Source organism: Mustelus asterias, chromosome 5 (genome assembly GCF_964213995.1).
Source record: "Mustelus asterias chromosome 5, sMusAst1.hap1.1, whole genome shotgun sequence".
Taxonomy (NCBI): Eukaryota; Metazoa; Chordata; class Chondrichthyes; order Carcharhiniformes; family Triakidae; genus Mustelus; species Mustelus asterias.
Window position 1 is genome coordinate 86273617 of NC_135805.1, and position 23616 is coordinate 86297232.

Below are 23616 nucleotides of genomic sequence, written 5' to 3' on the forward strand. Positions count from 1 at the left end.
GTTTCACCCTTGTGTGAGAGCTCTGCTATCAAGCAAATACACTAAGATGATAGGTACAAAAAGTGGAAGAGAGAATTGGAACCTCCACGTAGTAGTTTTTCAAATTATAAAATAAAGTCCATAATTACAGCACCTATGTCTACTCCTATTTTGGATAGGTTCTGGGAAAGGATTGATGATAATTTGAAATTCCCACTAATTATTACTTCTCTGTTTTCTTCCAGAATTTGATGGCTTATTTCTAAGTAATGGGCCAGGAGATCCTGAGCTTTGTCAAATAACAATTAACAATGTTAGAAAGTTTATTAATGAAGAAAAGCCAAAGCCATTATTTGGAATTTGTCTGGGTCATCAGATCCTTTCATTAGCAATTGGAGCCAAGACTTATAAAATGAAGTAAGTGAATTACTTTATTTAGATGTGTGTGATTTATATTTTGTGGCAGTGTCCTTTTGTAAGGATTAAAGACTCATAAGTATCTTCTTAAATGAACTATTTGGTGAAGATGATGTTTACTTTGGTATTCTAATCAGAAGGTCCCAGATTTAATTCCCATTCTATGTTGAGTTAACTAATCTCAGTAGGGTCTACAGTTATCTTCAGTGCTGCTGGGTAGGGAAAGATGGTGGACAGGGGTTGATATCAGGCAGTGTTCCTATTCTTATCTACAGAGAGCACAAGTAACTAGGTATTATGTGAGAACAGTATTGGTCTTGGCTGTGCACAGTCTGTAGTTCTGAAGAATGCTGACCATAGTTATCAAGGCTTATGGTGCCAAATTTGGTGAATAATTGACAGCGTCAGTGCTGGGTGAGCTACATCCTTTTTAAGAATTGATACTTAAAGAGAGGAAGGAAGTGATGACTGAACACCTTTTTGCTGCTATGTGATGTTTCTTTAAATTGACCCTTCAATGTACTCTCGGTGCATTATACTATTTATGTCAAGAACAAAAAGCAAAACATTGCAGAGGTTAGAAAGTCTGGGACAAAACACTGCAAACAGGGCAGGCAGCAAGCTTAATATTTTAATTATCTAGACTTTCATCAGCTGACCAGTTCTACTTAAATACGAGCTTGTTTTATTCAGTCTCCATATGGTAATCCATGTTTTGAGAGGTAGACTGCAGTTAGTTGAATTTAGAAGATTTTGTGTTTGAAACTGGAGGAAGATTAATGAGGAAAGGTGATGTTGGTTTTGTGTTGTGTTTTCACCTATTCAGTTTCAAAGCAGAAAAATGTTGACGGGTCGATTGATTTTTTTTTTCTTTTGTCAGTTGTTATTAATAATAGGATTAATTTATTTGTTTCTAATTGAAGTGACAAGCAATGTAGATTTTTTGCCCCCATTGGAACATGGAGTAGATCATAGTCTTGCTACTTGTTGCTTATCCGGTCCTCACTGCTTACAGCAGGCAGCTTCGGGCAAATAAAATTTACCTGCTTACCCAATGACTGGTATAACATGATAATGTTAATTTCAATTACTGTAGTTTTGGTGGGTGCCAAGCACATTGACATTTGGACCTGATTGTGTTGGCACAGCAGCCAGTCCTTAGTCATTCGCTAAATGGGTTTGCAATCTGCCTAATTCCAGCCAGTTTTAGGACTTTGTATGTGTTACCCTATCATAACAAAGCCTCTGTTGGATGGTTGCTTCAAAATAAAAGGCCTGAAATGTCTCTAGTGTAAATATAATTTACAATTTATGCATAGCTACTTTGATATATGCAAACCAAAAGAGGCCACACTTGGAACATTATTTGCAAGGGGCTCAGATTATTGGAATAGTGATGTATCTGTCCTGTTCATAATTAATAATGTCCCAGAGAATAGTTTTAGGAAGAACAGGTTACAGTTATGAAGAAAGCTTTTAAAACCTGGGACATTTTTCACTGGAACAAGAAAAACAAAGAGGGATTGAATGGAGGTTTACAAAATGAATATTTTTAAGGAGGCGGGCCATAAAAAGATTGGAAATGGTGGAAGCACAGATTTGGAGAAAATAAAAAAACTACAGACTCTGAAAACCTGAAATCAAAACGGGAAGTGCTCAGCAGGTCAGGCAGTATTTGTAGGATCATTGATCTGAAACATTAACTCTGTTTCTTTGCCTGACCTGAATATTCCTGATATTTTCTTGATTTTTCTTAGCACAAATTTAGGGCTATCACTAGAAGAACAAAGGGAAAGTTAGAAGTTTTTTTGCATTATTTATATCAGTCTATGTTGAAGCAAAACTTTAAAATTACTTAAAAGACGTTGGCACATATCTGAAAAGAAAGTTAAAGATCACAGCAGAAGGATGGATTTAGATAGTGCTGGTGAAGAGCAAGCACTGGCTCAGCCTTGGTCCAAATGACCAACTTAAAAGTTCATAAGATATAGGAATAGAATTAGGCCATTCGGCCCATCGAGTCCACTCCGCCATTCAATTATGGCCGATATGCTCCTCATCTCCATTTTCCTGCCTTCTCCCCATGACCCTTATACCCGATTACCAATTAAAAATCTGTCTAACTCCTCAAATTTACTCACTGTCCCAGCATCCACTGCACTTTGAGGTAGTGAATTTCACAGACCCTTTCACAACCCTTTGAGAGAAGTAGTTTCTTCTCAACTCTGTGTTAAATTTGCTACCCCTTATCTTAAGACTATGACCCCTTGTCCTAGAATGCCTCACAAGAGGAAGCATCCGCTCCACATCTACTTTTATCATCATGAATGCTTCCGTTTGATCTCCCCTCATTCTTCTAAACTCCAGAGTGTAGGCCTAAACTGTTCAATCTCTCTTCATACGACAAACCCCTCACCTCTGGAATCAATCTAGTGAATCTCCTCTGAACTGCCTCCAATACCACTACATCTTTCCTCAAATAAGGGGACCAAAACTGTGCACAATACTCCAGGTGCAGTCTCACCAATGTCTTGTACAGTTGCAACAATACTTCCTTACTTTTTATATTCTATTCCTTTAGTTATAAATGCCAACATTCCATTCGCTTTCTTCATTTTCTTTATTAATTGCAGTACCACCTGTGTTGGTAATTCCTACAACTCTGGCTAACAGCGACTTTTGGCTACCTAATCTTGTTTTCTTTTTAGAATTGAAAATAATTTTGTTTTTTAACCTTGAATTTAGGTTTTAATTACAATTATTGTCCTGATAGATGACCTTCTCATGTATATATTTTGATTTTCCATTAACATTGTATTGACTAGTCTCCTGCAAATGAGTGAAAAGGGGACTTGGCTCACAAACACGATGACTGAAAGTGGAGGTTGATTTGTTTGCTATTTAAAAGTATCTTTCCCACAGTATTGGTGTTTAGAAAACATTGTACTTGTGAGAAGGGAGGCTTGTTTTTGCCCTCAATGGTTGATTGTGGCCTGTTAAGTTTATATTGGTAAATAGATACTGAAACTTTCTCATAAATGGAATGCAATTAAGTATTTTTGATTTTTGTAAAGTAAAACCATTTGACGTCAGTGTTTGTCCTGCGATTCTGAATAAACTGTGTTCAGTTGTCTTTTTATTCTAGATGAAGCCAGAGTGCTGCATATTTGGGGATTGTGGATGTGACTAAATTTCATCTTTTCTTTTGAAGCAATCCAGTTTGTAGTCCTAAGTTGCATAATGCCTTCCTAAAATTGGTATTTTGAAATTTAATGCTTAAAATATTGATATTCTTTGAATTGCTGGGAAACTGAATAGGCAATGTGCGTCACTCTAGTCCAGTTACCAAACTTTGTATCAGGAACTTTTCCTCTTTATGAAAATGTGACTTTAGTTTCTTTGGAATACTGAACATTTTCTGGAAGGAATACATTTGTTTTTGTTTTTCTTTATAAGGTATGGAAATCGTGGGCATAACCAACCTTGTATTCATGAAGATACACAGTGCTGTTTCATCACATCCCAGAATCATGGCTTTGCTGTTGAAACAAGTTCTATTCCAAAGGATTGGTCTGTTTTGTTCACCAATGCAAATGACCAGTCCAATGAAGGAATAGTTCACAACACTCAACCATTATTCAGGTGAGCACTTTGAAAATGAAAATACACTTCTCTTTCTTGTAACTTTTCAATTACTAACTACAACAACATGCATTTACTTGACTCTTGTAATGTCATCAAATGACCCGTGTTGCTTCAGAGTCCTAATCGGGCATTTCATCGCAATCATTGCACTTGGAGTGACAAAACGTAGCTGAGAGTTTTGGAAGCAGAGGGGCTGAGACAGAGATGTATCATCTTGTAAGTTGGAAGGTGGCAGTCTCTGTGCTGTCAAGGGTTTGGGACTGGAGGCTTGGCTCTGGGTCTAATTGTTGGGCTAGTTCTAAATTTTTATGATAGTTGTTTCATTTGAATTAATTTTGTTACGTGATTTAGATTGTACATACATTTTACAGTTTTTTGTGGAAAAGTATATTGAATTCCTTTGAACAAAGTAACAACAGTTTTCATAAGAACATAAAATAGTTTAAAACTAGTTAAAAGTACTGTATATTCCAAATTAATGTTCAGTTTTTCTGTTCAATTCAAAATTGAAAATTTCCTCCAAGCCTGTTATAAAACCGAAGATGCACATTAGCACAACATAAAAGGAAACCGTTTGGCCCATCAAGTCTGCACCGGCTTCTTCAAAGAGCAATCCTGGTCGTTGTACTTCCTCAGTTTTTCCCATTTCCTTCCAATTGTTTTCTCCTTTTACACGTGTCCCATTCCCTTTTGAAAGCGGGAAGTAAGATTTTGCAGGACAAGTCTTAAGTTTTCTTTTAGTGTGTTTGCCCCATTGCTTCACTTTCAGATCTTGTGTTCTCGTTATCTAGCTCGGATTGTTTCTTGCTGCATAGAAACATGGCACAGAAGGAGACTATTCAGCCTGTGCCCTGTAGATGAAGACGCTTCAAGTGCATGTAAAAATAATTTGAAATGCGCGAGGGTTCCTACTACCTTTTCTGTTTGTGAGTTCTCTCCACAGTCCCTTCTGCGATCATAGAGTCTGAGGTTAGATTAAATTTAGAAGTTTGATATTGGCATCTGGCGTTTCCCATTCTTCCATTGAATGAACAGCCATTTCTGATGAAGTTGTGATGCGTCAAGGTGGTAGCTGTTAAATATGGAACTGAAGGGGAAAAAAATCCAATACAGATATGGACTTCTCCCATCTTCATATTCATATTATAGCAATCGAATGAGGATGTGTGTCTCAACTTTTGTAAGTTATCCTGAGGATTTAGAATCACAGTAAGAAGTTTAACAACACCAGGTTAAAGTCCAACAGGTTTATTTGGTAGCAAAAGCCACACAAGCTTTCAGAGCTCTAAGCCCCTTCTTCAGGTGAGTGGGAATTCTGTTCACAAACAGAGCATATAGAGACACAAACTCAATTTACATGAATAATGGTTGGAATGCGAATACTTACAACTAATCAAGTCTTTAAGAAACGAAACAATGTGAGTGGAGAGAGCATCAAGACAGGCTAAAAAGATGTGTATTGTCTCCAGACAAGACAGCCAGTGAAACTCTGCAGGTCCACGCAACTGTGGGAGTTACAAATAGTGTGACATGAACCCAATATCCCGGTTGAGGCCGTCCTCGTGTGTGCGGAACTTGGCTATCAGTTTCTGCTCAGCGACTCTGCGCTGTCGTGTGTCGCGAAGGCCGCCTTGGAGCACGCTTACCCGAATATCAGAGGCCGAATGCCCGTGACCGCTGAAGTGCTCCCCAACAGGAAGAGAACAGTCTTGCCTGGTGATTGTCGAGCGGTGTTCATTCATCTGTTGTCGCAGCGTCTGCATAGTTTCCCCAATGTACCATGCCTCGGGACACCCTTTCTTGCAGCATATCAGGTAGACAACGTTGGCCGAATTGCAAGAGTATGTACCGTGTACCTGGTGGATGGTGTTCTCACGTGAGATGATGGCATCTGTGTCGATGACCCGGCACGTCTTGCAGAGGTTGCTGTGGCAGGGTTGTGTGGTGTCATGGTCACTGTTCTCCTGAAGGCTGGGTAGTTTGCTGCGGACAATGGTCTGTTTGAGGTTGTGCGGTTGTTTGAAGGCAAGAAGTGGGGGTGTGGGGATGGCCTTGGCGAGATGTTCGTCTTCATCAATGACATGTTGAAGGCTCCGGAGGAGATGCCGTAGCTTCTCCGCTCCGGGGAAGTACTGGACAACGAAGGGTACTCTGTCCACTGTGTCCCGTGTTTGTCTTCTGAGGAGGTCGGTGCGGTTTTTCGCTGTGGCGCGTTGGAACTGTTGATCAATGAGTCGAGCGCCATATCCTGTTCTTATGAGGGCATCTTTCAGCGTCTGGAGGTGTCTGTTGCGATCCTCCTCATCCGAGCAGATCCTGTGTATACGGAGGGCTTGTCCGTAGGGGATGGCTTCTCTAACGTGTTTAGGGTGGAAGCTGGAGAAGTGGAGCATCGTGAGGTTATCCGTGGGCTTGCGGTACAGTGAGGTGCTGAGGTGACCGTCCTTAATGGAGATGCGTGTGTCCAAGAATGCAACCGATTCCGGAGAGTAGTCTATGGTGAGCCTGATGGTGGGATGGAACTTGTTGATGTCATCATAGAGTTGTTTCAGTGATTGTTCACCATGAGTCCAAAGGAAGAAAATGTCATCGATGTATCTAGTGTATAGCATCGGTTGAAGGTCCCGTGCGGTGAAGAAGTCTTGTTCAAACCTGTGCATGAAGATGTTGGCATATTGAGGTGCGAATTTGGTCCCCATGGCTGTTCCGTGTGTCTGGATGAAGAACTGGTTGTTGAAGGTGAAGATATTGTGGTCCAGGATGAAGCGGATGAGATATAAAATTGCATCTGGAAACTGGCAGTTGTTGGCGCTAAGCACTGAGGCCGTTGCAGCAATGCCATTGTCATGGGGGATGCTGGTGTAGAGTGCCGAGACATCCATTGTGACGAGGAGCGCTCCTGGTTCAACTGCTCCATGTGTGCCGAGTTTCTGTAGGAAGTCCGTAGTGTCGCGACAAAAGCTGGGGGTTCTTTGTACAATGGGTTTCAGGATGCCCTCGACATAGCCGGAGAGGTTCTCACACAGGGTCCCATTGCCCGATACGATGGGACGGCCGGGTGTGTTTGCCGGGTGTGTTTGCCACAGATGCCATCATCTCACGTGAGAACACCATCCACCAGGTACACGGTACATACTCTTGCAATTCGGCCAACGTTGTCTACCTGATACGCTGCAAGAAAGGATGTCCCGAGGCATGGTACATTGGGGAAACTATGCAGACGCTGCGACAACGGATGAATGAACACCGCTCGACAATCACCAGGCAAGACTGTTCTCTTCCTGTTGGGGAGCACTTCAGCGGTCACGGGCATTCGGCCTCTGATATTCGGGTAAGCGTTCTCCAAGGCGGCCTTCGCGACACACGACAGCGCAGAGTCGCTGAGCAGAAACTGATAGCCAAGTTCCGCACACACGAGGACGGCCTCAACTGGGATATTGGGTTCATGTCACACTATTTGTAACTCCCACAGTTGCGCGGACCTGCAGAGTTTCACTGGCTGTCTTGTCTGGAGACAATACACATCTTTTTAGCCTGTCTTGATGCTCTCTCCACTCACATTGTTTTGTTTCTTAAAGACTTGATTAGTTGTAAGTATTCGCATTCCAACCATTATTCATGTAAATTGAGTCTGTGTCTTTATAAGCTCTGTTTGTGAACAGAATTCCCACTCACCTGAAGAAGGGGCTTAGAGCTCCGAAAGCTTGTGTGGCTTTTGCTACCAAATAAACCTGTTGGACTTTAACCTGGTGTTGTTAAACTTCTTACTGTGTTTACCCCAGTCCAACGCCGGCATCTCCAAATCACGATTTAGAATCAGACAATGGAGCAGTTTTGGGAGTTGAAACCAGGAGTCTTGTGCTGAACCGCCTGTTACAATGCTATCAAGTCTATGTCAGTTTTTTTTTTCATGTGGACCATCTAGTCTAAACATAAGAATAATCAACTTCATTTAATATTCCACATTTAAAATTATTATCCAATTTCCTTTTAGAAAGACATTCCTGTATTTTGCTGATTCATTGCAGAGAATTCCAAGCTCTTTACATAGAAGGGAGGTTTATTTCTAACCCCACCACCTGACATTCTGTTGTTATAAATTTCCTTCTCTCATTCCCATCTTGTTGACTAATGGAAACAATCTCTTCGTATTCATCTTGCCACACAAGACCTTGAAATCTACATCGGGTCCACTTTAACCATCTCAACTTTACTGAAAAAGCTCCAACTTCTTAATTCTCACTTTATGACTGAACTCCTCAACAACAGCACAGGCAATCTAGGATCATCAGGATTAAGTTCGCAGACTTGTAAAGTGCTCCTTCGAGATTAAATCTTGAATTTTCTGCTGAAAATGTAGTACAGTGCCTGTTTTTTGTATAAGTTAAAGTACTTGTTCAGTTAAAGTAGTGATTGTCACAGTGGCCACTGCCAGTTACACATGAAATTTCAAATGTGCCTAAGTAATTCCAAGAAACTGACATTCATCCTTTATTTGTCCTAGGGTAGCACGGGGATACAGTCGTTAACACTGCTGCCTCACGGTGCCAGGGACCTGGGATAAATTCAGGCCTTGGGTGACTGTGTGGAGTTTGCATGTTCTCCCTGTGTCTACATGGGTTTCCTCCGCGTGCTCCAGTTTCTACTCAGTCCAAAGATGTGCACATTAGGTGGATTGGCTAAATTGTCCCTCAGTGTCCCAAGATGTGTAGGTTAGGGAGATTAATGGGGTAAATACATGGGGCTACGGGGATAGCCTGGGTGGGATTCTGTATTGGAGAGTTGGTGTAGACTTGATGGGCCATCTTCTGCACAGTAGGGATTCTATGATTTTTATTGATGATCTAAATTTCTATTTCTTTTCTTCCTATATTCAGTGTCCAGTTTCACCCAGAGCACATGGCAGGACCAACAGATCTTGTGGGTCTTTTCGATATATTTTTAAATTGTGTGCGGGAAATGAAGCTGGGAATTAATTTAGAGAATACTGGTAAGAATTTAGATACGAGCTACATATTGCACCTCAGTGACATTTACAGATTGCAGTGGATCCAGAAATAAAACAAAAGCATAAAAACACAAACCTTTTAAATCTGTGGTGCACCGCAATCTGGTTTATTTTACCATGAATCACTGACATTGTCCTGGTTGACAAGGACCTATGATATCCAGGTAACCAATGTATTTGTGACTCTTTTTGCATTTTGATGAAGAACTTGGGTTGCATAAACGACCTTTGATCGTAATCTTTCAAACCGTTAATCACTACAATTGATCACCTGGAAAACAGTTATTTTTCTTTTGCTGAATTCTATTTTTTTTACCATCGTGTATCCAGTCAAGGTGTTTAAAGCTTTAAGTTACTGTACCTTTCAGAAATATTGTTTTTTATGTTTTTTTTAATGCTGATATTTCGTAAAGAGAGAACTTTTAAATAAACCTTTTTAGCATTTCTTTGTAAAATATATAAGCCATCATTTTTTCAAAAAGTTTTGATTCATGTAAGAAGTGACAAGGTGGTGCTGATTAATGAAACAGTTTCAGTATTGTGCCTTAGCCTCTGATTAAAAAGAGCATTTCTGAAAAGCCCGTGTGAATCATTGAATGGCACACTACAGAAGGACCCCATTCAGCGCCTTGTGTCTCCGCCAGCTGTTTTGAAAGATCTGTCGAATACCCTCATTCTTCTTTTTCCCCATAGCGCTGTATTTTTTTCACTTTTGAAAATTACTGTTGATTTTGCTTTCATCACCTTTTTCAGACAATGCAGTGTAATTCGTAACAACTTGATGCATTAAAATACATCCTCATCTTTCTTCTGGTCCATAGAATACCAACAAGTACAGAAGGAGGCCATTCAGCCTATCGAGCCTGCGCCAACAATCCCACCCAGGCCCTATCCCCATAACCCCATGCATTTACTCTAGCTAGTCGCCCTGACACTAAGGGATAATTTAGCATGGTCAAATCAACCTATCCTGCACATCTTTGGAGTGTGGGAGGAAACCGGAGCACCCGGAGGAAATCCACGCAGACACGGGGTAACGTGCAAACTCCAAACGGTCACCTGAGGCCGGAATTGAACCTGGGTCCCTGGCACTGAGGCAGCAGTGGTAACCACTGTGCATTTTTTTGCCAATCACATTAAATCTCAAACTGATGCTTCTGCCTCTGAAATAGTTTCTCCTTTATCAAAACCTCTTATGGTTTTGAACACCTGCATCAAATCTCTTCACCTCTGCTCTAAGGAGAACACTTTCAATTTCTCCCCACATTACTAAAGTCCCACATTCCTGGTGCCATTATGCTAAGTTTCTTCTGCACTTTCTCTCTCTAAGGTCTTGACGTCTTTCCTGAAGCGTAGTCCCTTAAATTGAACATCATGCTCCAGCTGAGCCCTAACCAGTGTTTCATAAAGATCTGTCATAACATCCATGGCTTCTATATTCTTTTCCAAATCAACAAAGTCAAGAGTCTGAATATACCTATTCTGCTCAACTTTTCTGACGCTTTCAAAGATTTGTGTACAGTATACACCCCTCTGTCTATATTCCTGTACCTATTAAATGGCACCATTTAGTTTAAATTGTCTCTTCTCACGCCTGTCACTAAATCCATAACTTCTCTCTTTGCATTACATTTCCATATTTTGGACAAAACAATTTATAGAATGTCCAAAATTTGACCAAACCAAAATACTGCAGTGATTCAGGAACCTGAAATAAAAGCATAAAATGCTGAAAATGACGCGTTTAGTAGCATCTCGGGGAATTTCACAGTAACTTCATTGCAGTGTTAATAAACGCCTTGCTTGTGACTAATAAATAAACTTTACTTTAACTTTACTTTATCTATGGAGGGAGAAACAAAGTTAATGTTCAGCCCTGTTTAGAGGTTATTGATTTAAGACTTAACACTATTTCTCTCTCTACACAGATACTTCCACACCTTCTGAACATTTTCAGCGTTTTCTGTTTCTATTTCCGAATTTGACATTATTTACCTTTTTCAAAATAATCGGACAAACTTAAACTAGAGCCTCACTGGGACCATAACTGTAGCAAATTTATTTTCTCATGTTAATGTGATAGGATTTGTCAAATTAGTAAAAGTAATTATAAAAGTGGAGGTACTTTTAAGACTATCTTTCCCAACAACTGGAAATTTATAAGTTCAAAAGTACCATATTTATAATGTAATTGCCTGAAAAGTTAAATATGATGATGCATCTTAAAACTTGTCTTTTCTTTAGTTAAAGAACGGATGATTTCCCGGTATTCCTACAAAAATGGCAGAAATAGAACTGAAAAATGTAAAATCACACACGGAAGAATAGAGTGTAGCAAGATCCTCATTCTTGGATCAGGTGGCCTGTCTATTGGTCAGGCAGGAGAATTCGATTACTCTGGTTCTCAGGTAAGTTGAGGAAAAATGCATCAGGAATAATTTGTTAATGGTCAAAGAGATTTGATGTGGAGATGCCGGCGTTGGACTGGGGTAAACACAGTAAGAAGTTTAACAACACCAGGTTAAAGTCCAACAGGTTTATTTGGTAGCAAAAGCCACACAAGCTTTCGAGGCTCTGAGCCCCTTCTTCAGGTGAGTGGGAATTCTGTTCACAAACAGAACTTATAAGACACAGACTCAATTTACATGAATAATGGTTGGAATGCGAATACTTACAACTAATCCAGTCTTTAAGAAACAAAACAATGGGAGTGGAGAGAGCATCAAGACAGGCTAAAAAGATGTGTATTGTCTCCAGACAAGACAGCCAGTGAAACTCTGCAGGTCCACGCAACTGTGGGAGTTACAAATAGTGTGACATAAATTCTGATTCTAGGATCGCATGATAAAGACTCAGGAGGAAAAAAGCAGAAATATTTATGTGAAATAGTGTGACATAAACCCAATATCCCGGTTGAGGCCGTCCTTGTGTGTGCGGAACACAATGAGGCCGTCCTTGTGTGTGCGGAACACAACGAACACAATGAGACAGCCAATGAACTGGAACAGCCGACAGAGAGATCCGCAGTGCATCCGAAGAGGAAAGAGTCGAATTGGACTCCTCCGGAAGGCCGCTGCCCTCGACTTGACATGTATGCCCAAGCCGTCAGGAGGTGCTTCAACACCAAATTCATCAGCCGCACTCACAAGACAGCCCCGAACATCACCCAAGCACAACGTAACGCCATCCACGCTCTCAAGACCAACCGCAACATTGTCATCAAACCAGCAGACAAAGGAGGGGCCATCGTCATACTGAACAGAACGGATTACTGCAAAGAAGTGTACCGACAACTCAACAACGAGGAACACTACAGACAGTTACCTGCAGATCCGACCAAAGAACACACCCGTCAACTCAACACTCTGATCAAGACCTTTGATCCGGACCTTCAGAACACCCTCCGTGCTCTCATCCCACGTACTCCCCGCGTTGGAGATCTCTACTGCCTCCCGAAGATACACAAGGCAAACACACCCGGCCGTCCCATCGTATCGGGCAATGGGACCCTGTGCGAGAACCTCTCCGGCTATGTCGAGGGCATCCTGAAACCCATTGTACAAAGAACCCCCAGCTTTTGTCGCGACACGACGGACTTCCTACAGAAACTCGGCACACATGGAGCAGTTGAACCAGGAGCGCTCCTCGTCACAATGGATGTCTCAGCACTCTACACCAGCATCCCCCATGACGATGGCATTGCTGCAACGGCCTCAGTGCTCAGCGCCAACAACTGCCAGTTTCCAGATGCAATTTTACATCTCATCCGCTTCATCCTGGACCACAATATCTTCACCTTCAACAACCAGTTCTTCATCCAGACACACGGAACAGCCATGGGGACCAAATTTGCACCTCAATATGCCAACATCTTCATGCACAGGTTCGAACAAGACTTCTTCACCGCACGGGACCTTCAACCGGTGCTATACACTAGATACATCGATGACATTTTCTTCCTTTGGACTCATGGTGAACAATCACTGAAACAACTCTATGATGACATCAACAAGTTCCATCCCACCATCAGGCTCACCATAGACTACTCTCCGGAATCGGTTGCATTCTTGGACACGCGCATCTCCATTAAGGACGGTCACCTCAGCACCTCACTGTACCGCAAGCCCACGGATAACCTCACGATGCTCCACTTCTCCAGCTTCCACCCTAAACACGTTAAAGAAGCCATCCCCTACGGACAAGCCCTCCGTATACACAGGATCTGCTCGGATGAGGAGGATCGCAACAGACACCTCCAGACGCTGAAAGATGCCCTCATAAGAACAGGATATGGCGCTAGACTCATTGATCAACAGTTCCAACGCGCCACAGCGAAAAACCGCACCGACCTCCTCAGAAGACAAACACGGGACACAGTGGACAGAGTACCCTTCGTTGTCCAGTACTTCCCCGGAGCGGAGAAGCTACGGCATCTCCTCCGGAGCCTTCAACATGTCATTGATGAAGACGAACATCTCGCCAAGGCCATCCCCACACCCCCACTTCTTGCCTTCAAACAACCGCACAACCTCAAACAGACCATTGTCCGCAGCAAACTACCCAGCCTTCAGGAGAACAGTGACCAAGACACCACACAACCCTGCCACAGCAACCTCTGCAAGACGTGCCGGATCATCGACACAGATGCCATCATCTCACGTGAGAACACCATCCACCAGGTACACGGTACATACTCTTGCAACTCGGCCAACGTTGTCTACCTGATACACTGCAAGAAAGGATGTCCCGAGGCATGGTACATTGGGGAAACTATGCAGACGCTGCGACAACGGATGAATGAACACCGCTCGACAATCACCAGGCAAGACTGTTCTCTTCCTGTTGGGGAGCACTTCAGCGGTCACGGGCATTCGGCCTCTGATATTCGGGTAAGCGTTCTCCAAGGCGGCCTTCGCGACACACGACAGCGCAGAGTCGCGGAGCAGAAACTGATAGCCAGGTTCCGCACACACAAGGACGGCCTCAACCGGGATATTGGGTTTATGTCACACTATTTCACATAAATATTTCTGCTTTTTTCCTCCTGAGTCTTTATCATGCGATCCTAGAATCAGAATTTATGTCACACTATTTGTAACTCCCACAGTTGCGTGGACCTGCAGAGTTTCACTGGCTGTCTTGTCTGGAGACAATACACATCTTTTTAGCCTGTCTTGATGCTCTCTCCACTCCCATTGTTTTGTTTCTTAAAGACTGGATTAGTTGTAAGTATTCGCATTCCAACCATTATTCATGTAAATTGAGTCTGTGTCTTATAAGTTCTGTTTGTGAACAGAATTCCCACTCACCTGAAGAAGGGGCTCAGAGCCTCGAAAGCTTGTGTGGCTTTTGCTACCAAATAAACCTGTTGGACTTTAACCTGGTGTTGTTAAACTTCTTAAAGAGATTTGAACAGAGAACACATCCCAGTGGAAACAAATTAAGACAGTTACAGTAAGTGTCTGAAGAGCACTGACTTTGTATTTACAAACAATTCTTGGGTTGAGTGTAAGGATTCATGAAGTATTTCTGGGGAGTTTGTCACACTGCAATAATTATTGTGTGATTTGAGATTTGTTTCCCCACTTTATTTGTCTTTTTGGTTTAGATTGATTTAAAGCTGCCCTGCCTCAAAATAATCGTCTTGATTTAACTGACTATGTATTTTTTTTTGTTTTGTATCTAACTTGTGATTCTATTTCAGGCCATTAAAGCTCTGAAAGAGGAGAATGTTCAGTCTGTGCTAATTAATCCAAATATTGCAACGGTACAGACATCTAAAGGACTCGCAGACAAAGTCTACTTTCTGCCTATTACTCCAGAATATGTAACACAGGTATTGCTTCGTTCACTGCTAACGTAAGAATTCTTATTAACACTTGGTTACGGTGGGTAAACCTGAGCAAAGTAATCTGTTGTTGATCACCAGTGCAAATAAACTGTCTTATACTTCTTGAGTTGACGCTCGTAAAGTAAGCGAAAGGTTAGGCGACTTGTGAAATGCACTGACAGCATAGGTCATAAGTCATTTCAGTAAACTTGTTGGTATTTCATCAAAATACCTTTGCTATATTTTGAAAGAGTGTTCATTGTCCTTTGGGTGAAGCAATGAATTTCAATCAGTTTGTCTTATCCACTCCACTGCATCGTGCATCCATGTGAGGTTTCTGGAACATGGTTAAGGTGCTCTCCCTTTGTTGGCTGGTTTTATTGAAACAATTCAATTCTTGCTGTTAAATTCTCATTTTCAGCGCTAAACCTTCGGTGACAAACGTAAAACCACTTGTACAACAAAAAAGTACATTTGTAAGGAATTCATTATAATTAACAAAAATTAGTTCATTACTATCCCTTTGGCTTTATTTTATGATTTTTGTGGCTGCTTATTTTGACCTTGTTGGCCAAACATTTGGCTCCTATCAAATTTATATTCTGGCTGCAGGGGTGGGGGAGTGACTCAGTAAGTTTATTGGAGTGTCAGAGCCAGACTGAATAGGATGATTCCGGGTTTATGTGGGCATAATTAATCTTTTCTGGAACAAAAGTAGGAATGTATGCAGGTGGCCTTGCTGCTGATGTAGGGAGAGGAAAATTAGGTACTTGCCAGCAACCTTACCAGAAGGTTGATCACATCAACCATAATTTCAAGACTGTGACAGTCTTAGGGGAGGACATAAAGCATTTGGATTCAATTTTGCAAGTGCACAATTTAAAGGTAAACTAAATTATAGATATGGAAAGTTTATCTTGTGTGCAAATGAGGAAAAATGTGGCTGAAAATGACAAAAGAACTTGATTTCTATTGCACTTTTCAGGTCTCCCAAAAACACGTCCAAGAAAGATGAGAGGTCACAAGACACCAGTCCAACAGATTTATTTGAAATCACAAGCTGCTTTCGGAGCATTGCTCCTTTGTCAGGACTTCACCTAAAAAAGAAATCTGGACTTAAAAGTCTAATGATGACCATGAAACCATTGTCAATTGTGGTTTTAAAAACTCATCTGGTTCTCTAATGTCCCTTAAGGAAGGAAATCTTACATCCTTACCTGGTCTGGTCTACATGTAACTCCAGATCCACAGCAGTGTGGTTGACTGTTTAAAAATGCCCTCTGAAATGACCTAGCAAGCCACTCAGTTCAAGGGCAATTAGGGATGGGCAATAGGCGCTGGCCTAGCCAGCGATGCCCACATCCAATGAATAATTGCCAGTGTAATCTCTGGTTTGTGCAAATGGTCCTACAATCAAAAACACAAAGAATGATTATTTATTTTGTTTTATTCAGTATTGGTTGAAGGGTAGATATTCGCCAAACAGCTAAAGATCCTGTTCTTAACTAAAGCCGTGACACCTACATGTACCTGAATGAAAGATAGGTTCTTGGTTTAATGGATCATCTAAAAGATGACATCCATGCAGTGCTACCTTGTTACTGCACAGCAATGTCAGCCAGCTTACATGCTCAATTACTAACCCATGATCTTCTCAGAACAAAGAACAATACAGCACAGGAACAGGCCCTTCGGCCCTCCAAGCCTGCGCTGCTCATGTGCCCAACTAGAGGAGCAAATGCTACCAATGAAAGAAGATTAACAAAATGCCAGCTTGTACAGCATATCTGCAGTTAAAATGGTGATTAGTGTAACTGATTCTTGAGCTCCATGTGTTGTACACAGATGAAGATAACATAATATTTTGTATTCAGGTCATTATGAACGAACGACCAGATGGAATTCTCCTGACATTCGGTGGACAGACTGCATTAAACTGTGGAGTAGAACTGCAAAAAAGAGGAGTTTTAGAAAAATACAAGGTCCGAGTTTTGGGGACTCCAGTTTCTTCCATTGAGATGACAGAAGATCGGAAAATATTTGTGGAAAAAATGGCAGAAATTAATGAATATGTTGTACCGAGTGAAGCTGCTTTCTCTTTGAAACAGGTAACAATCCTGATTTATTTATCACCCTGTCCCAACCATTGCATTCTGTTTGTTATCTCTTGGGAATGAACATGAATATTCCTGGACATTGCAGCACCACTTGCAAGTAAAACCCACAGTAAGTGCGATTCAACTAGTTTGTGAATGAAAAACATTTTAACAAAGCTTTAACTTTACATTTGTTGATTAGAGCCAGAGGCTGTGAATGTTCACCACATGTATACCAATTACACTGTGCTGTGGTCGACATAATAATTTGCTGCAAGTTTCTGCATGTTGTTGGATACTTGAGTATAATTTCAATAAAGTAATAATTCAACCTACTCTTCGGTTTGTTAGGCTCAGTGTGCAGCAGAACGCCTGGGCTATCCTGTTCTGATACGGGCTGCCTTTGCTTTGGGTGGCCTGGGCTCGGGATTTGCTCAGAACAAAGAGGAGTTGGTGACCTTGGTGACACAAGCATTTGCGCACACATCTCAAATTCTGATCGATAAGTCTTTGAAAGGCTGGAAGGAAATAGAATATGAAGTTGTCAGAGACGCCTATGATAATTGTATCACGGTGAGTATGAAGACTCCTTCGCTTTGTGAAAAGCCAGTTTATTCAGAAAAAAAAATCCTTGCAAAGGCGTTCTGTGTGAGAGTTATTAAGTTACATGTTTTTTCTTTATGTCTACAGGTTTGCAATATGGAAAATGTGGACCCATTAGGAATCCACACAGGGGAATCAATAGTTGTTGCACCGAGCCAGACTCTGAATGATAAGGAGTATAATGTGCTGAGGACCACTGCAATCAAAGTGATACGGCACTTGGGTGTTGTGGGAGAATGTAACATTCAGTACGCCCTGAACCCTGAATCTGAACAGGTACTCTGCTTGGTCCTCCTGGTTTGCTTCAGCATCTTATGAAATTAAACTTGATGAATTTTGCCTTTGCTGCTTTACCATGTAGCAAAAATGTCTTTTTCAGTATCATATTATGCTTTAGTCCCTAACATGCATGTGAATCCTAATAGATTCAGAACGCAAAGTTTATACAATACCATCTCTTCTGCATGGTTGAAAACACTGTTCCCTCCTATCTGAATTGGTGCATGGCAGTACGACAATCTAGAACATAGCTTGCTGTGCGATAAATGGACAATGCATGGCTAAGACAAAATAGGGGTCATATTGATTGGAAGCTGCTATTTTTGTCTGTGAATTTTAATAAATGCTTATTACATTGAATTATATCTGCCATCAGGATATCTCTAGACTTAAATCATAATTATATATATATCATTAGATATTCAGTGCATGAATCCTACACCTAACATGACAAATTATATAAACATGCATGAAGAGGTTTCACAGCACCTTTAGATTTAATGGACAATTCCTTCCTTGGACAATTCCTTCCTTCGCAGCTACAATATTGTTGATAGTAACGTGGGATTAGAAAAATAAGATTATGGAAAGCCAGACTTGTGTGTCCCTCCCCCATTCTAGTGTTGTCAATTTAGGAATTCTTTGGTGCTGATTTGTGAATTGTTGCCCTCCAGGAAAATAAAAACATGCACATCAATGCAACTTGCATTTGCAATGATGTAGAATTTATGTTTAGGAACTAAATAGCATGTTTTAACAAATCCTTTTGTTACTTGAACAAAAATGGTTTAATTTTAAACTACAGATCATCTATAAATTTAAAATGATTAGGATTTCATCCCAAATTTGAGTTCTGAAGATGTTAAAGTGTTTACTTGCATGGCCAAATTTATGAAAATGTTGATAACGTGGCTTCCATCATTGTTTATCAATTACTTTCACATCACTTCTATCTTCCAGTATTTTATCATTGAGGTGAATGCTCGTCTTTCCAGAAGTTCAGCTTTGGCCAGTAAAGCAACTGGTTATCCGCTGGCTTATGTTGCAGCTAAACTCTCCCTAGGCATCCCCTTGCCTGTCCTAAGGTAATTCTTGCATTGCAACTAAAATGTTTTGTGCATGAATGTAGTCTACAACAGAACATTATTCTGTGGTTTTATCACATGAGGTAAAGCACACAAGGTCTGTCTTCAAAGGCAAAATCCTGCACATGTTGGCAATCTACTTGCTCTGACAGCAGCTGTGCAAAGAGAAGCAGTTAACATTTCAAGCTGATGATCTTGTCAGCTGTAAGTTTCCACCATGTGTGAGACTCCTTGTCTAATGTTTCTCATTGAAAATCTATTGTTCAAATGGTCAGCGTCGTGTGATAGTATAACAATTTAGCACAGTAAATTGATGTTTATTTGGTGGGGAGGATTCAGAGGAAGTCGCCATGGGCAGCACAAATAAACCCCTGATGTCCCCACTTGAAGCGTGACTAGATTTTGTTTTGTTGATACATTTGCTTTTTCAATTGAGGATGATTTGGTGCATCTGCCTGTTTTGAAACTTAATGGGCCATAACTTCATCAGCGTGGCATTCAGCATCGGGTTGCCCCTCTGTGCCCACTTAACCTCTGCCAGATTTGTTTTGTGCCTGTCTCGCCTTACCTTCCCACTCGGGCAGCGCTGCTGTCTCCAGTGTCGCAGCTTAAGAGAGTCAGAGTGAACGAGAACGTATCCCTTTTTTAAAAAAACTGCATTAGCTACCATAAACCAGATATGCTCAAAGGTCCGATTGGAAATGACAGGCTGGGAGAAGGTAAGTGGCTGGGATTTGATGGATGGGAGTGGAAATCAGACAGCGGGATTGTCAAACAGGTTGTGTGAGCGATGATGTATTTTTTTTCTGCCTCCAGTGCACAAACAAATTTCAAATATATTGTGATGTTGCAACATCTTTCAGTAGAATCTAATAATCTTTGTCTTGTCCTTTTTTGTATATAGAGAAGAGAAAGCAAACTTTAGAAAACAGTATGACTTGCAAAAGAAGTATTTAGCTTAACTTGCTGAACTTTTGTATGTTTGATGCAGAAATTCTGTGACAAATTCCACAACTGCAAACTTTGAACCCAGTTTGGATTACTGTGTGGTGAAGGTGCCCCGTTGGGATCTCAGCAAGTTCTTGCGTGTAAGCACCAAAATTGGAAGCTCCATGAAGAGTGTTGGTAAGTATGGTTTAAAACCAAGCCTGCAGTACAGATTGGCTGTTTTAACACTTTGATGGATGGATTCTCTCATGTTCGTAAGGAGTTTGGTTTGATCATCAGGGAGACAAAAGTTCACGACCTAGTCATACCCGCATTAATCAGCCTTGATAGTATGACATTGGAGATTGTTGATAACCTCACATACCTAAGCTCCAGAATCACCGATCGCTTGATGCTGAAATCAACAAGTGCATTGCAAAAGCTGCAGCTGGTATGTCCAAACTGAGTAAGAGTGTGTGGAACAACAGCAACCTGACCGAGAACACCAGACTAGAAGTCGACCGAGCCTGTGTTCTCCATGCACCCCTCTAGCGTAGTGAAACCTGGACAACATTTTGCTAGTCAAGAGAAAAGGCTGAACGGTCATTTTCACTGTCTCAGGAATATATTCAGCAACTCCCACAGGGCAAAACTCACCAACTCGGAAATCTGGAGCATGCTAATTCTGTCAACATGCCCTCATTACTAAGCTAATGACATCTGTCTTGGCTCAGTCATGGTCACTGGATGGATGAGGGCCACGTGCCCAACAACCTTCTTTGTAGTGATCTAGCTACTCGGTCATATCCATGTCTTTGTTAGGTGGACACCTGTAAGCACTGGATCACGTCCATACCGTTGCTCTGTGGACACCTTAAGCAAGGTATAAAGATGACGCACATTGACATAGACAATTGGGAGACAGTTGCCAATGACTGTGATCTTTAAAAGCTGTCAGAATGGAGGGACATTGGAAGAGCCGAGCCGTGGAGAAATGATAGCTAGCTGAGAAGAGGGCCAAGAAAAAAGAAAGACCAGAAAATCCTGTACTTCCTGTCTTCATCTGCAGTAAACTTGGCAGGGACTGCCACGCTAGATTGAGGCTCACTAGGCACAGAGTTGACCATCACGATGCAAACCATTGTCATACAAGACTGAAGGCTGCCAAGCGATATGCTAAAAGATATTTAGTTACCTTTTTTCTGTCATTAACATTCTTAGTTTGGTGAACAAATGTTAGAATAGTCAAAATCCCCATGGATTTAGTCCAAAATTGGTCATTGTTCATTTTTTGAGTTCTGGATGTAACTGTAATTTTCCATTGTTGCATAGTCTGGAGACAGTGAGCACTAAAGTTTTTTTTGGCATGGCAATACTTTGGGAACTAAGTGAGTTTAAGAATCAGAACATTTTGCCTTGATTTTTGGGTTTCATTTGTTTAAGCAGCAGCAGATCCTGGATGCTGCAAAAAATCTGGTTGTTTGGGGCTATTGTCATTGCCTCCAGATGGGCCCAGTTCCATTTAAGTAGCAAGTACCTTTTTTAACTATGAATTTTAACAAGATTAAAAATTCTTGGCAATGTTTTGCTTTAAGTTTTCTTTAATGCCAACAATATTGGTTTTGAGATACTGAACTTGAAACTGTTCACATTGAACTAATACTGCTAGATAAAGAGAGGAGAAGAATGTTTTTCCAGGGTTTTGTGATCTTGTTTTGTCTTGCTATCTGGTTCATTCGCTGTTCCTTCTAGCCAGTTCACTTGAAGGTCAGCCCTCATATTTTGTTCAAAGATATTATTTATCTGATCACAAACTTTGTCAACTGTAAATTTCTGCTCATTTAATAATTTCTACATTTTTAAAAAGGGATGCAAAATACCGTAAATGATCCACGTGACTACATCTTTCCTTTAATTTTAATTAACATAATAGATTGTAATGTGGCAGCTAGTTTCCAAATCAAAGCAGTTATCTTAGTGCTGTTTGGGGGTGGGTACAGACACTAACTTGGTACTCAGGCGCACCTTTAACATTTCCTTTCCTCCAGCTTTATTAAGACCGTGAGCAATTACAAAGCATCAAGACTGGAGCTAAAATGCCAAACTGTTTGCCAAGGTTTGCAGTCTTGGAACTGCTAGAAGGTTGCTCCTTTAGTTGGCTATTTGTGTTGGGGCCCCGAGTTGTGGGATGCTACAGAGCTAATGTTTGAAAGGCCTAGAGTGAGAATTCAGTATTGGTTTGGTTCTTGCTCCATTTTGGAGTCAAAGCTATGCTGAGCCAAGGTTACAGAGTGTCTCGGTGGTGGGAGAGTAGAAATGGAGCTGCAGCAAAACCCATCATACGACAACTGAGATATCAATTGAGGTCCACAAACAGGCTGAGCGCTTGCCTGAACGTATAAGTTGGCCAGATGGGTTTTTAACATGTGTGTACTTGCGTATATGTGTTGTATTCACACAAATAATAAGAAACTAATTTAATTGTAATGCTTGAAATATTTTCTGTTGATATTTTACTCTAATCAAATTATGCACTATACTTAAAAACAGAAAATGTTCATATATATTACGTCAGTCCACATCATGTGGGGACTCTGCCTCCACAGCTCTCTGTGGCAAGGAGTTCCAACGACTCTCAATTTGCTGAGAGAAGAAAATCCTCCTTATCTCAGTCTTAAATTGGTGCCCCTTTATTCTGAATTTATGCACTTTGGTCCTAGACTGTCCCATGAAGGGAAACATCCTGTCAGCACTTGCCCTGTGGAGCCTCTGTGTTTCAATGACATCACCTCTCATTCTTCTAAATTCCAATGAGTAGAATCCCAACCTGTTTAACTTTTCCTCGCGAGACAATCCCTCCATACTGGGGATCATCCTTGTGAACCTTCTCTGAACTGTTTCCAATGAAATAATATCTTCCCTTCAATAAGGGCACCAAGACTGCACACAGTAGTCCAGATGTGGTCTCCACCAGTACCCTGCACATTTGCAACAAGACTTCCTTACTCTTCTCCTCCAACCCCCTTGAAATAAGGGCCATCATTCCATTGGCCTTCCTGATTATCTCCTGCAGCTGTGTGCTAACTTTCTGTGTTTCGTGCACAAGTGCCCCCAAGTTTCTTGGCATTGCAGCGTTCTGCAGCTTTTCTTCATTTAAATAATACTCTGATCTTGTGTTCTCCCTTGCAAAATGAACAACTTCTCATTTTCCCATGTGTAATTTGTTTTAAAACAGGGGAAGTAATGGCCATTGGTCGCAATTTTGAAGAAGCCTTTCAGAAAGCATTGAGAATGGTGGATGAAAACTGTGTTGGGTTTGATCATATGTTGAAGGCAGCTACTGATGAGGTACATTACGAACAATTTCACTTCAGTTATCAATTACTTTAATGGTCCAAGAATTTAGCAGCTTCCAGACAGAGAGTCCTTGCAATTTTGGAGATTGCAACGAGGGGATTTCATTCTACGTAGAGACAACTATTTAAAGAAATATTGTGCATTGCTGTATAAATCATTCAAAAAATTTTTTTTATAGTTTCTGGCAGTTACTGATTCTTACTTAGTCCTTAGCTTGCATTGTTCAGTCAGAAATTCAATTATCTTTTTCTGTTCATTAATTATATTGACGTTGCTAATCAAAATGAAGATTTGCGAGGATTTGTGTGGGAAAAGTTTATTTCTAGTGATGACTGCAAAAGCTGAAAAGCCTGGGGTTCCTTGAGGAGCAGATAAACATCATTCATGATG

The 23616-nt window shown here is 41.1% G+C and overlaps 1 protein-coding gene across 4 annotated transcripts in view; it reads left to right on the forward strand.

Annotated features, from left to right (window-relative positions):
* The window catches only part of cad (carbamoyl-phosphate synthetase 2, aspartate transcarbamylase, and dihydroorotase), a 107747-nt gene that overhangs the window by 29726 nt on the left and 54405 nt on the right, over window positions 1-23616 (forward strand). For all 4 annotated transcript variants that reach the window (XM_078212959.1, XM_078212960.1, XM_078212961.1 and 1 more), the window contains 11 exons: window positions 225-396; window positions 3853-4038; window positions 8919-9031; window positions 11294-11457; window positions 14754-14885; window positions 16754-16987; window positions 17327-17548; window positions 17666-17854; window positions 18818-18942; window positions 19934-20067; window positions 23105-23217. In XM_078212959.1, coding sequence (XP_078069085.1) covers window positions 225-396; window positions 3853-4038; window positions 8919-9031; window positions 11294-11457; window positions 14754-14885; window positions 16754-16987; window positions 17327-17548; window positions 17666-17854; window positions 18818-18942; window positions 19934-20067; window positions 23105-23217 — 1784 coding nt within the window. The remainder of the gene's footprint in view (window positions 1-224; window positions 397-3852; window positions 4039-8918; window positions 9032-11293; window positions 11458-14753; window positions 14886-16753; window positions 16988-17326; window positions 17549-17665; window positions 17855-18817; window positions 18943-19933; window positions 20068-23104; window positions 23218-23616) is intronic.